The sequence below is a fragment of the Physella acuta genome, unplaced genomic scaffold (genome assembly GCF_028476545.2).
Source record: "Physella acuta isolate Inbredline_101_S28 unplaced genomic scaffold, ASM2847654v3 ptg000336l, whole genome shotgun sequence".
NCBI lineage: Eukaryota > Metazoa > Mollusca > Gastropoda > Physidae > Physella > Physella acuta.
The window spans coordinates 115001-127184 of NW_026731855.1; the positions used below are offsets into that span (position 1 = coordinate 115001).

Genomic DNA, 12184 nt, shown 5'->3' on the forward strand with positions numbered 1-12184 from the left:
AGCCGTATTATTCTACCTTCTTCGCTCTGATTGGCTGCTTGTTTATCATAGTCGGGGGAGGGGTGCAGGTTTTGTCAATGAAAACAGAATACAGCAGTATAGCCTAAAGACTTGCATCTTTCCAGAGTATTTTATATTCTACTCTTAATCTTATGAGCAGATGGTTTTCTGTATCTAATTACTTTACCATTCACTGACCTTGATCTATTTATTATACCATTCAGTGACCGTGACCTATTTATTTTACCATTCAGTGACCTTGATCTATTTGGGTTGGTTACCCATCAGGTACGTTCTACTGACTTGAACCCGGATTCAAACTCGAGACTTTCGGGTTAGTAGCCGCCCCCCCCCCCCCCCCCGCCCCCACCACACACACACCCTCTTGTACAAACAATAAACCACATTTTTGTATAACTTTTTAAATGCACATTTTTGTCACACTCCTTGCTGCAAAATTTCATTTGTAATTTTGTAAGTTATCCAGTGGCGTAGCGAGGGTTTTATGCGGGCCCCACGGTGCATCAATCAACATTGTTGACTGAATAATGTTGACTGAATGACACAACACGTTTTTTTCTGCCCGTTCAAAATACTGGCATGATCGTAAGAACCGCTCTAGACAGCGAAAGCCCTTGCTGCGTACTGAGCATCATAGTCCTGTATTAAACCTATTTTATGTAAACCTGGTATTAAGCAATTAAAACATTTGTAACTTTTCCATACGTTTCTGTGTTGATTTTAGACTTACACGTCCTTGACTCTCACAGAAAAGCCTCTATCGAAGTTTCGGATCTCCTTATTTTTCAAGTCTACCTTGACTCCTAGAATAGCCACTCATAAGGTTGAAAAACGTAATAATCGACATTGTAATCATAGACAGTGGCGTCACAAGGATGAGGCAGGGGTGCTGTTAACAACGGGTGACAACATTTAGGGGTCGACACCACACCACATGAAAAAATCGTAAAATTTACTATCAAAACAATGTCTTGTATAACTCAAATAATAAAATAGTAGGGGAGAGGGGTGAAATGGATCAATGTTGGAGGGGAAGTGGGTGTGGGTAACACCCGATTCAGTAACGCCATTGATCATACATCTATTCGTACTTACAACAAATTTAGCGTAGAACGTTTAACATGAGCAATGCAGTAGAAAATAACTTCAACCAAGCAACGCTATAAACATTAGAACACTACATGTAGATTTAAAAAATACTCTGTCACTCTGATCAAACGTAGCGGAATAAAAATTTCTATAAATTTTAAAATATAACCTTCGGTTACAATATTTTTTACAGCGGTTGATTCTATTTTACATAATACCAATGTTCAAAAGTTGCCAGTTTTCTACATATAGTTCTAGAACAGTTCTAGATGAAAGCCAGTTCACGTCGTTCTGGCCAAATCATGTCTTCTACAAAACTAAAAATTTTAAAGTTTAAATAAGATTTATATATTGTGATTTTATGTAGGTGGGGCCTTTGGGTAGGGTCCTATCAGACCCATGCTGCTATTCGGCCCTGAAAATGTAAGCCTTTTTACTTTCTCGTATATACGAAGTATAGAGAAAGTCTAGTTTTAGACATTTTTCTTCGGTGGGGGGGGGGGGCGTATTTAAACTTTGGGGTAGTCGGAATTAAATTTCCGGGTGGGCGGACACTGGTTGAAGTATACAATTTGTATATAAATTATAGGAGTGGCTAATTTAGGCTATATTGTATCATGTTATACTGTTTTATCAGTTAAATAGGTTACAAATGGAACGAAGGCCGACTACCAATTATCCTATTTTGTCTTTTTTTACGTGGATAGCTTCCCTTTATAATGTTGCCGTATCAACGAAAACTAGCGTTCTTCCTGTTCCGACCTGCAGTTGGACTGCAAAATGTCTCGAATTTCATCCACTTTTTACAAAAATTCGAGTATGAAATGTGACGGGATTGCATTAAAACTTATTTATATTTCATTCTGTAACAAAAGTGTATATAATTAGTATCTGAACTTGGCTTGAAAGCTTAATTATCATTTAAAAATTAAACACTCGAACTGTGCAGACTGCAGGCATAGCGCGGCAGTTTTTCTTGTTTATGTTGTTAGTGGTAGTCTAGTCAAAAGTATTAAATGCCTACAAAAAAATCCTAATGTTCTTGTAACCAAATATTTACAGTAATGATAGTCCCAGCTTGTAGATTAGATCTATATTTATAGAATTGTCTTAGACCTACTTACTAGAGATCTAGTACCTTGCCTTAGGCTTTAGTGGCTTTGGTTTAGTTAAGTTTAGATCTAGAATCTAGTTAAATCTACTTAATACTTAAATCTAGTACTAGATCTAGTACTACTAGATCTAGTAGGTCTACTTCTTACTAAAAAAAACTAGACTTAACTACAATAACTAGACAACTATTTATTTTTCTCATATAATAATATTTTTAATAGGCCCTATAACTCAAAATTTGTTAAATAAATGAAGAACTACTTTTTAAAATTATTTTAGGTGGCTATTGATTGATTGTTTAAACTTTTAACAGTATTCACTTGGTAATTGGTGGGATTCCTTGTGATTTGATTTAGGTTGATATTCCAAAGCTTTGAGGTTCACAATTTTACGGACTACAAGTATTTCCAAACCTAGCCAAAATCAAATTAGAACTTTCTAAATAAACTATATAAGCTTTGGTGGCTAGAATGGCTGATAAGATCTCTGAGCCACTAGGATCACAAACGCCAGATCTGCATGAGTGGAGACGATCGCTGAGGTCCCCCAGTCCAGGGCGAGGACTGCGAACCAGCTCCAGCATGGAGTTGATATCAAAAAGTGTCAGATCTAGGACACCATCACCACACAGAGGAAGAGAAAGGTTCAGATTAAGATCTCGAAGCCCTTCCCCAAATGCTGGTTTAAAAGGTAGAAATGAGTATAGACGCTTCTATAACCTTAGCTGGCTTTATTAAACTACATTTTATTTTAATTTGATGAGAATTTACAGCTTTTTTATTTTATTTTTAAATTAGTTTTTTAAAATTAAATTTTAAAGTTTTATAAGTTTATTTTATTAAATTGATTTTTTTTCATAATTTATGAAAGCTCCAAACTTTAAGTCATTAATACTTCATTTTCCAAATAAACTAAATCCAGTAAATTTATTTTTAATGGATAGTATATAGCCTGTAAAAAAGGAAATGTACTATTTATTTATTTTCTTAGGTGCTAATCTAACTGATGTTCCTAAAAAGTCATCCATGAAACGAAACAATATTGCAAATGGATTAAGAAAAAGCCTAGGTAGTAGCTTGACAGCTGATCTAAGTATGAGTGGGTGAGTTTATTTAAGTGGTTGAACTTTTTAAATTCAGATGTTTAGAAGATTAATTTTATTGTGGTTAGAAAATATTGTTTTTATTTTATTTACTTTTAATATGAAATACAACTATACAAGTTCTTTACCAAGGACTTTGCAATTTTTTTTTTACAGTAAACTCAACAAGTCTGCTGGACAATTAGCAAACATTGAGGCAGAGTACATAAAAAATCTTCAACAACAAATTTATTTTTTGGAACTTGAAGCTAACTACTTGTATCCTTTCTCATGTTTTATTTTTTCAAATTGGTTTTTGTTTTTTTAAAACCTATCCCACAAATAGTTAACTTAAACCCTATAAGAACCCTTTAGGGACTACTGCATCATAAATAATTGACACTGGTTATATTTTGCTTAGAAATGTGACATTGTTTACCAAAAATGTCATTAAACGGAGGCAGCAAATTAAGACGTAATTTATTACAGATTGGTAATAGCAAACTAATTGGAGGCGTTAAAACCAACTTATTACCAAGTTCGTATTTTTGTTTTTTATTTTTAAGTGGAGTAGTTACCTCAGAGTGGCCAGATCAAAGTTTTATGAAGCTTGCCAGCACCTTCAATAGAGCAGTACTGGTTGTCACAGTTTGCTCATCAAAGATTTACAAATATTGATTCACTAGAAGAATTGATTGAATCAGAAGTATTGATTAATTAGTAGCACTCGTTAAGTAGTCCTTAACTAACCTAGACGCGAGCAGGCGAGAAAAGCGACAGAAATGCATCCCCAGATGACACAAGAAGCTGAAAAAATGTTGGCCAAACTGAGGGTAGAAAATATGACATTTTTCTAAATTTTACTCCAGCAAATAAACTAATTGTGTATTTCATCTCCACTTCTCCTATTAATTATGCAAGTTAATCAGGGAAAACTGTAAGCATTACAATCATCAACTCAAACTGAGAATTAGTGTTGGTGGGAGATAAAGTTCTAGTTTTATAAATGTATAATCCCATGTATGTTGTAGAAAGACACTAGTTTCACTCTTTAAAATGTTTGTAAATGATTTATTTATTGCTGTAATGCTGGTTAAGGGAAGGCATGGTCGTATGGTGGTGCATTTGTTTTTTAATTTAAACCCCAAAGTCTCAATTTGGAACTTGGGCTTGAGGACATCTCTGAGTCCACCCAGCTATAAGGGGTTCCTGACTGATGTAAGGGAAAGTAAAAAGGGCTGGGCATAGTACTAACCACACTATTCCTTCATATGCAGAGGTCAATGAAACAGGTGAACTCTAGTTCACCTGCTCCCTAGTGTAAGATTCAAAAGCGTACTGTACATACTATAATTATAATACTGGTTGAAATCAGAGATGTGAATAGGCTACAGTAAGAGTTTGCAATGTGTAATGTAAACAGATTTTGTACTGCTACAGTAAGAGTTTGCAATGTGTAATGTAAATAGATTTTGTACTGCTACAGTAAGAGTAGACAATGTTGCAATGTGTAATGTAAACAGATTTTGTACTGCTACAGTAAGAGTTTGCAATGTGTAATGTAAATAGATTTTGTACTGCTACAGTAAGAGTTTGCAATGTGTAATGTAAATAGATTTTGTACTGCTACAGTAAGAGTTTGCAATGTGTAATGTAAATAGATTTTGTACTGCTACAGTAAGAGTTTGCAATGTGTAATGTAAATAGATTTTGTACTGCTACAGTAAGAGTTTGCAATGTGTAATGTAAACAGATTTTGTACTGCTACAGTACTATCTAAAACCATTGTTGTACAGGAGATGCAGACCCAGATGGACCTGATGGACCTGGAACTGAAGAGAAAAGATTCCAGCATTGGCATCTACACTTCAGAGAAGGAGAAAATACAGCAGGTGCTACAGACTGAGAGAGGTATTCTGTTGTTTTGACTCATCAGTATGTACTAATATGCACAATATAAATTTTATATATGTGTGTGTGATATCATAAAGTTCAATTTTTTTTTTACAAATGCCTATAAATATAAAACAAGATGATATCTAAAGTATTTTAATTCTTTATTTTTAAAAGTTAACTAAAAACGTGTCTCTCTGTTTATCACTTTGTAACAGGAATCAGAGAATAACTGACAAATAATAAGAATACACAGCATGGATTTTAACCTCTTATTTGACCTTTTACATAGCACATGCAGCGTTAAATGTGGCTATTAATTGTTTTCTAACAACTTCCAATTTTTAAACTAATTTATCAAAATCATTAAATCGTTATTGGTAGGCCTTAAATTACAACAGCGTTTATTTGGTATCATACTCCGTCCCTAAACTTAACTGGCCATAATCATAATCCTGACCATCACCCCAACCCTAACATTATCAACAACAGCAAAATGTAGATAATGTACGATTGCCATTTTTATAATAGCTCTTTGATTTGATTCTGTTTACCTCACACAAGTTTGAATGTTTGCAGAAAGCCGAGCCAAAGAGAAGCGTCTGCTGACAGACGAGCTGGTGACCATGAAGAAAGACAAAGACCGGCTCCAGAGAGAGCTGGCCAGGAAAGACGAGCAGCTTCTGGAGGCCAAGTCTGAGGTGGACCGCAGCATTCTGGCACTGAAAAATGCTGAGACTAAGATAAACACGCTGAAAGCTCAAGTAAGACTGTGCTCTCCAGTGTTTTTTCCAGGCTTCCTTCCACCCCCCCCCCCCCAGAGGAAAAAAGTCTGGAAGAAACACTGGTGCTCTCCACATGAATATACCTTAATGGTGTAGTTCAGGGGTCGGCAACCTGCGGCTCGTGAGCCGCATGCGGCTCTTTTGATATCAAGATGCGGCTCTCCAGCTCCTTGAACAAATACTAATAATCTTAATAAAAAAAAAAAATATTTGAAATAAAAAAAAATGTTAATGGCTCTTTAAAACCAGGGAAATTTTGAAAATTGTAACTTTTGGCTCTTCCGCTTCAAAAGGTTGCGACCCCTGGTGTAGTTCAAATGGGTTTAATCATGTTACACAATGCTTTGCTACAGAAACTAGGCACAGAGGTAGACAAAGTAGGAATGACACCTGACTGAAAAGCTTCTTGTGCCTATTTGACTGTCACATCAGAAAACTTCTTATACTTTGTTATGTGTTAAAAAAAAACATTCAGACCTTTAAATTCAGCCCCCCCCCCCCCCCACCCGCCCCTATAATCTGCCACTGCTAAGCACCAACCTGATGCTAAATCAGCTATTGATCTATCTAGATTTTAACATCAGCAGTTTAAATATTAAAATTTTGACCTGGTGTATTGTTTAGGATTCATCCAACTTAGTTTTCCCTTGAAACTCTAAAGATCGTTATCTAATGTACTTAATTTATCCGGAATAGCTGTTTCAATTATTCCATTTAATATTTTCCATCACTAAAATGATTTTTTTTTTATTATTGTCACTCTAAGGTGCTTTCTTTATTATCATTAATTTAATTGAAGAACCTTACTTTTCCTTTGATTATATTTTTATATCTTTGTCATTTTCTTGACGTCTTCATTATTATCATTAATTTAATTGCTGAGGCTAACTCTCCCTTGCCTGAAACAAAAATTTGCATCTGTGAACCACCAACAGCTGGAGCAGCGGATAGAGCAACACAACCTGACCCAGCTGGCCCTAGAGGAGAAGAGGGCGGAGCTGATCAGCACGGAGACACAGCTGAGGGAGACAGAGGAGAAGTTCATCTCTAGCACTGTCACAATCAAGGATAAATTAACCCAGGACCTAAGGGTGAGAACTATGCTACAGTTATCTCCCCTTAATTTTTTTTTTTTTTTTTTTTTTTTTTTTTTTCTTTTTTTACAGATAGTTGCTCAAATTCAAACTTTGGTACTTATGTGTAATATAAACAAATAAGCACAGAGTCCATAAATTATTTTTTAATGCAACTTATATGTTCATCTTTTTTTAATCATATTATAAACAAATTTAACAAACCATATAACTGTATTCACGTATTTTTATGGTTTGAAGAGGCTATACTTTTCTGATATGAATGTAAATGTGTTGTGTGTGACAGGATGAAATCCGAGTGCTACATCAGAGGATGAAGGAAACAGAGCTGAGCGCTGAGAAAGACAGGTTCCTCAGAGACAAGGTATCTGATGAAATGGCCAGTCTAGTGAAGGAGAACTCTGCACTGAGTCAAAGAGTTGCAGAACTTGTCTACCAGCTGGAGCGGGTAAGACACGTTGTTTACATTTTTAACAGTTCCTCAATTTTTTTTTAATGTACATTTAGTATAAATCCGGAGTCACCACATTCAAATAAGCAAACAGAAAGAATCTAAGATAAAAAAGGTTTTAAAATATTTACTTTTTTTTATTATTATTATTGGTAAACTTTTACAAGTGACACCAAATTTGAAATCAGTTTTAAAAGGGATTACTAAAACTCATTATTTCTGAATATTTTTCTCATCAGTTATGTATTTAGTATGAAAGCTAGCATTCCAAATGAAAATTTTGTTATTTTTGTTGTTTTGTGTTAAGTTTAACATTAAATGAGATGTTATGACATACAATATTAGCAAATAAATTACTTTTGATCTTACAGTGATTTATAGTAATACTACATCACAAAAATGTAACTTCATTAAAAAATTTGTATTAAAAATGTAATTTGATTACATTTTTATCATAATCTAATTTGATAACATATTTATTACAAATATTATTTGATTATTAAAAAATGTTATTACAAATGTAATTTGATTTTTAAAAATGTTGTAAATGTAATTTGATAAAAAAAATGTAGCAAATGTAATTTGATAAAAAAAAAAGTTACAAATGTAATTTAATAAAAAAAAAATTGAAAAAATGTAGGAGAAAGAACTGAGAGAATCCACTGAGTCTCGCCACCTGCACAGTGTCGGGGAAATGGTGACCATGAAGGACAGACTGCATGAGATGGACAGGCTCAGGGATGAGCTGCGTCAGGAGAAGGAGAGAGCACGCCAGTACTTAGAGCAGGTACATTAGTCTGTTTAAGATGCAGAAGGTGTCTCCTTGGGGATGAAGTTGTGCAGTTGAAGTAGAGTTTGTCATGGCATTAATTTTCTTTTACTATGGCTAAAAGAATTCTCAGCCTAGATTAGGACATATTTTGTGCAAGTCATAGCAGTCCTACCCAAGACTGTTCCTGCTAGTGTGCTCTGCAACTGGTCTTTGCTGATACAGGTCAAGCAGAGTTATATTAATTTTATCATCTTGGATTTTGCATTATCATTTTTTTTATAATCCTAAGTTTCTTTTAGTCCTCATTGTAAAACTCAAGTTGAAGAAATATTGTTTTGCTTCTTTGAAGGATTTTTACTATAGAAGCTTAATTTTGAAAACCCCTTGCATTTTGCTGCTGACCAATGAAACGCTACTAATTTCAACAACTGACCTATGAAAAATTATTAATTTTCATAACTGACCAATAAAATGTTTTTAATTTCTACAACTGACCAATGGAATGTTTTTAGTTTCTACAACTGACCAATGAAATTTTTATTTCCAGCTGACCAATGAACAGATGACCCACAAGAAGACAGAACTGCACCTGAACACCTTCAAGTCACGTCTGACAGAGACAGAAGGGATGCACGGGGTGCTGGAATCTGAAACAGATCAACTCCGGAAGGACAAGTCCCTTCTTGTAGACCACATTGCAGAGCTACAGAGAAAGGTTGGATGTGTTACGTCTGGGTTTTATTCAATGCAGTAAACGATCAGAGAAAATGTTCAATAATTTATTTGTTCTCATCTTTACACATTACACAGCAGCCCTCGTCCCTAGCGGCTACTAACTAAAAACCCCTCACAATCGTTCACTCCAGCTTTTATATGTGCACTCGACTTTGGGATCACAATACCTAAACACCCTGAGGTTAACTCAACCCACACACCTCTCCCCTACGCTCTGAACTATTCTAGCCTATTCTAATCTAACCTACAACTGACCCGTAACAAGATGCACTAACAATTAGAATACTTTGGCTTTTTTTGTTGTGATGCTGCAATATTTCCTCTGTTACTTTTTACTTGTGACACATAATTTTTTTATAACATTTAAATGTTTAAAAGTAATTTTTCTTTAAATTATGTTTTAAAGAGTTGCTGACTCAATACAATTACATTTCAAAAAAAGCTTTCATAAATTTTAAACTGCTGTAAAAGCTGGAGTAAACATGTTGAGCAAACTTTAATTTGGGTCTGGAACTAATTTTATTTTGTTAAAAGTAAAACTTTTTTTAAATAGTTTTTACCTCAAATTGTTCTTAAATTACAACTATTTTTTTTACATTATCTATTTTTTATGTTCTCTAGATTGAGGAACGAGACCATGAGATAATTGAGCTCAGAACTAATGTGAGTGACCTTGAGACCAAGTTCAGGAACCTGGGCCTGCAGAAGACCATGGAGATGTCGCAGCAGAGCCAGCGTTGGGAGGAGTTCTCTCGCCTGGCAGACAGCATGAAGTCCTTGTCCAAGTCCATGATGTCCCAGACTTCTATGGGGAACTTCCACTCCCATCATAGCATGACACCACAACAATATTAACCCTTGCCAACCCAGACAGTAGGAAATATAATGTCTCAACAGACTTCTATGGGGAACTTCCACTCCCATCATAGCATGACACCACAACAATATTAACCCTTGCCAACCCAGACAGTAGGAAATATTAGTAAAAAATTATGATGTCTCAATCTCCTAGGGTAATTCAACTCCCATTATACCTTGAAAAATATTAACCCTTTCTTAACTAGTTAATAATTAAAGTTATAAATTTTTAAATCAGATTCATGAGAAAAAAAATTATAAAAGCAGTCTTTTTTTATTTTAGATTTAAGAATAAGTTTAAGTATAATGTTATTTCTTTGTTGTTGGTTTATTAAACAAAGTTATTATAATTATTATTATTATTAATATTATTATTATTATTATGCATGAACAATCAGTAGCTATGGAACATAAAGTACTAATGAAGTAAACACTGAATAGCACAATCTTAACAAACTATGTTGATTAGTACTGCATAGTGCTCAGTCAGTTGTTAAAAGTGGGGGTTTATTTCAAGCTTTTTATCTAGATTAAAAAATGTATAACAGATGGCTTTAAAAAATTGTATTGGATATTTTTATTTTTACCTGTGCATTTTAATGTCAAACTTTAATGTAATGATTGCTTTCAAACTATTTATAAAGCTATATGTGTCTGTTGTTGCCAAAATTGGCTTTCTGTTTTATTCACTCTTTGTATACACATTCCAAAAGTTTTTGTGTATGAAATATCTGTGATAATATTCTATTTTTAATTAAGTCAAACTATTAGGAATATTGATGAACAAACTGTACTTTACTTGTTTTAAATTTTATAACTAAAATTATGTCCAGTCACTACAATCACTACAGATAAGATTACTACTTCTTAAAATTTTTTTTTTTACCTAACTTAATATAATTTCCCTAATTGTTGTCAAACATTTTATTAAATTACCTCCCTTAGGAAAACCTTTTTTAAAAAGTTAGTAAAAGCATTGGAAATTTTAATCAATCTAACAGACTGGAAAACTCGTTATATGTGATTATATTTAATTTATGTTGGTATCTTTTGTTAATTTTATGCAAATATAACTTTGTATTTTAAAATTATGTACTTTAGGTTAACCAATTTTATTATGTTGTAAACATATTTATTTACTAGATTGCCAGTAGCAGTAATAAATGTATGTTTTTAATTAAATTTACTGTAGTAACGTTTATTTTCTTAATATTGTTTAGTTGCCAGATATTAGACACTTTTCTGTGATACCAAAACGTAAGATATTTTTGTATGACTTCTACAACAAGAAATTAATTATTCTATTATGACTTTGTGTTGTTTTTTCATTAGCCTAATAATGTAAACCAGGGTAGATAAGTCTAAAAATAATTAGTTGGCTATTTAGGTAAGCATTAGTTCTAATGAAGATTTCCTCTTCCAGCTATCAGTTTATTCTGAAAATCATTCAGCAACCATCAGTGTTACAAAATTTACTTCTAAAGGAGTGTACAATTTCTGAAATGAAATTTTATTTTATATTAGGAGTCAAAATAGACTTCTTTCGCTTTAGCTGTTATTAACTAAGTTTCTTTGGAAATATGTATTAAAAGAATGCAAAACAAGTAACATTTAATTAATAAAAACAGCATTACAAACTTAATTAATGTGGAATTGTTCAGACTCAGAAACAATGTTTAATTTGGTGTTGTAATGTTCAGTTGATGTTTAGTTATTTTAAACCTGATCTGTATTAAATTATTTTGTTTTTTTGGGAAGGTTTTTCTATATTGGTACCAGAAAAGGTAAAAATAAGTCTGTGGGGAGGAATATTTTCAGGAAGGATATTTTACAACTGCTATTTAATTTGTGATTAATAAGTCTACTAAGTAAGAAGGAGCAGAAGATAAAATATTTTGTAAAAAAAAGTGCTGCTTAATAATATACTATCTTTCTACAAGCTAGAATTGAATGAAAAAAACAAGTTTTAAATTTGACAGCACCAATTTTGTATTGATTAGAGAGGACAATATTTGATAAAGCTGCTGTTGCAGACTATAGAAGTAAGTAGCAGGGTTTGGTCATGTAAAAACACAGAAGAGTATTATCTGCAAACATTTCATAAAGTATGGTGTTATTGCAAGTGTGGTCCATTTATATATGAGGAGAAACGTAACGTACCCTAGGTAAAACCGTAGGGTACTTTAATATTCATGTACTTATTGAAGGGGATGTCAAAAATCCCTGTTGGGTCTACGAGTACAGCAACTCAACCATGTCTTATTGAATCTGCATGCAATTACTTTAATAAAG

The 12184-nt window shown here is 33.4% G+C and overlaps 2 protein-coding genes across 5 annotated transcripts in view; both read left to right on the forward strand.

Annotated features, from left to right (window-relative positions):
* The window catches only part of LOC131940966 (uncharacterized), a 15567-nt gene extending 15275 nt beyond the window's left edge, over nucleotides 1–292 (forward strand). The window contains exon 5 of the mRNA XM_059299905.1: nucleotides 1–292. This exon is cut by the window's left edge and continues 66 nt beyond it. The gene's annotated coding sequence lies outside the window, so the exon portion shown is untranslated.
* A 1560-nt stretch (nucleotides 293–1852) lies between these two features.
* On the forward strand, nucleotides 1853–10200 carry LOC131940959 (myosin-6). Of its 4 annotated transcripts, none has more exons than XM_059299897.1 (12): nucleotides 1853–1927; nucleotides 2580–2913; nucleotides 3214–3325; nucleotides 3482–3583; nucleotides 4059–4137; nucleotides 5101–5215; nucleotides 5777–5961; nucleotides 6918–7073; nucleotides 7363–7524; nucleotides 8168–8314; nucleotides 8847–9014; nucleotides 9656–10200. In XM_059299897.1, the coding sequence occupies exons 2-12, from the start codon at nucleotides 2694–2696 to the stop codon at nucleotides 9887–9889; spliced, it is 1680 nt and encodes a 559-aa protein (XP_059155880.1). In that variant the 5' UTR covers nucleotides 1853–1927; nucleotides 2580–2693; the 3' UTR covers nucleotides 9890–10200. The 4 variants fall into 4 exon arrangements, with proteins under 4 accessions (XP_059155880.1, XP_059155881.1, XP_059155882.1 ...); XM_059299898.1 differs by having other exon boundaries at nucleotides 1858–1927; nucleotides 2537–2913; XM_059299895.1 differs by having other exon boundaries at nucleotides 1883–1927; nucleotides 2503–2913.
* Nucleotides 10201–12184: the final 1984 nt, after the last annotated feature.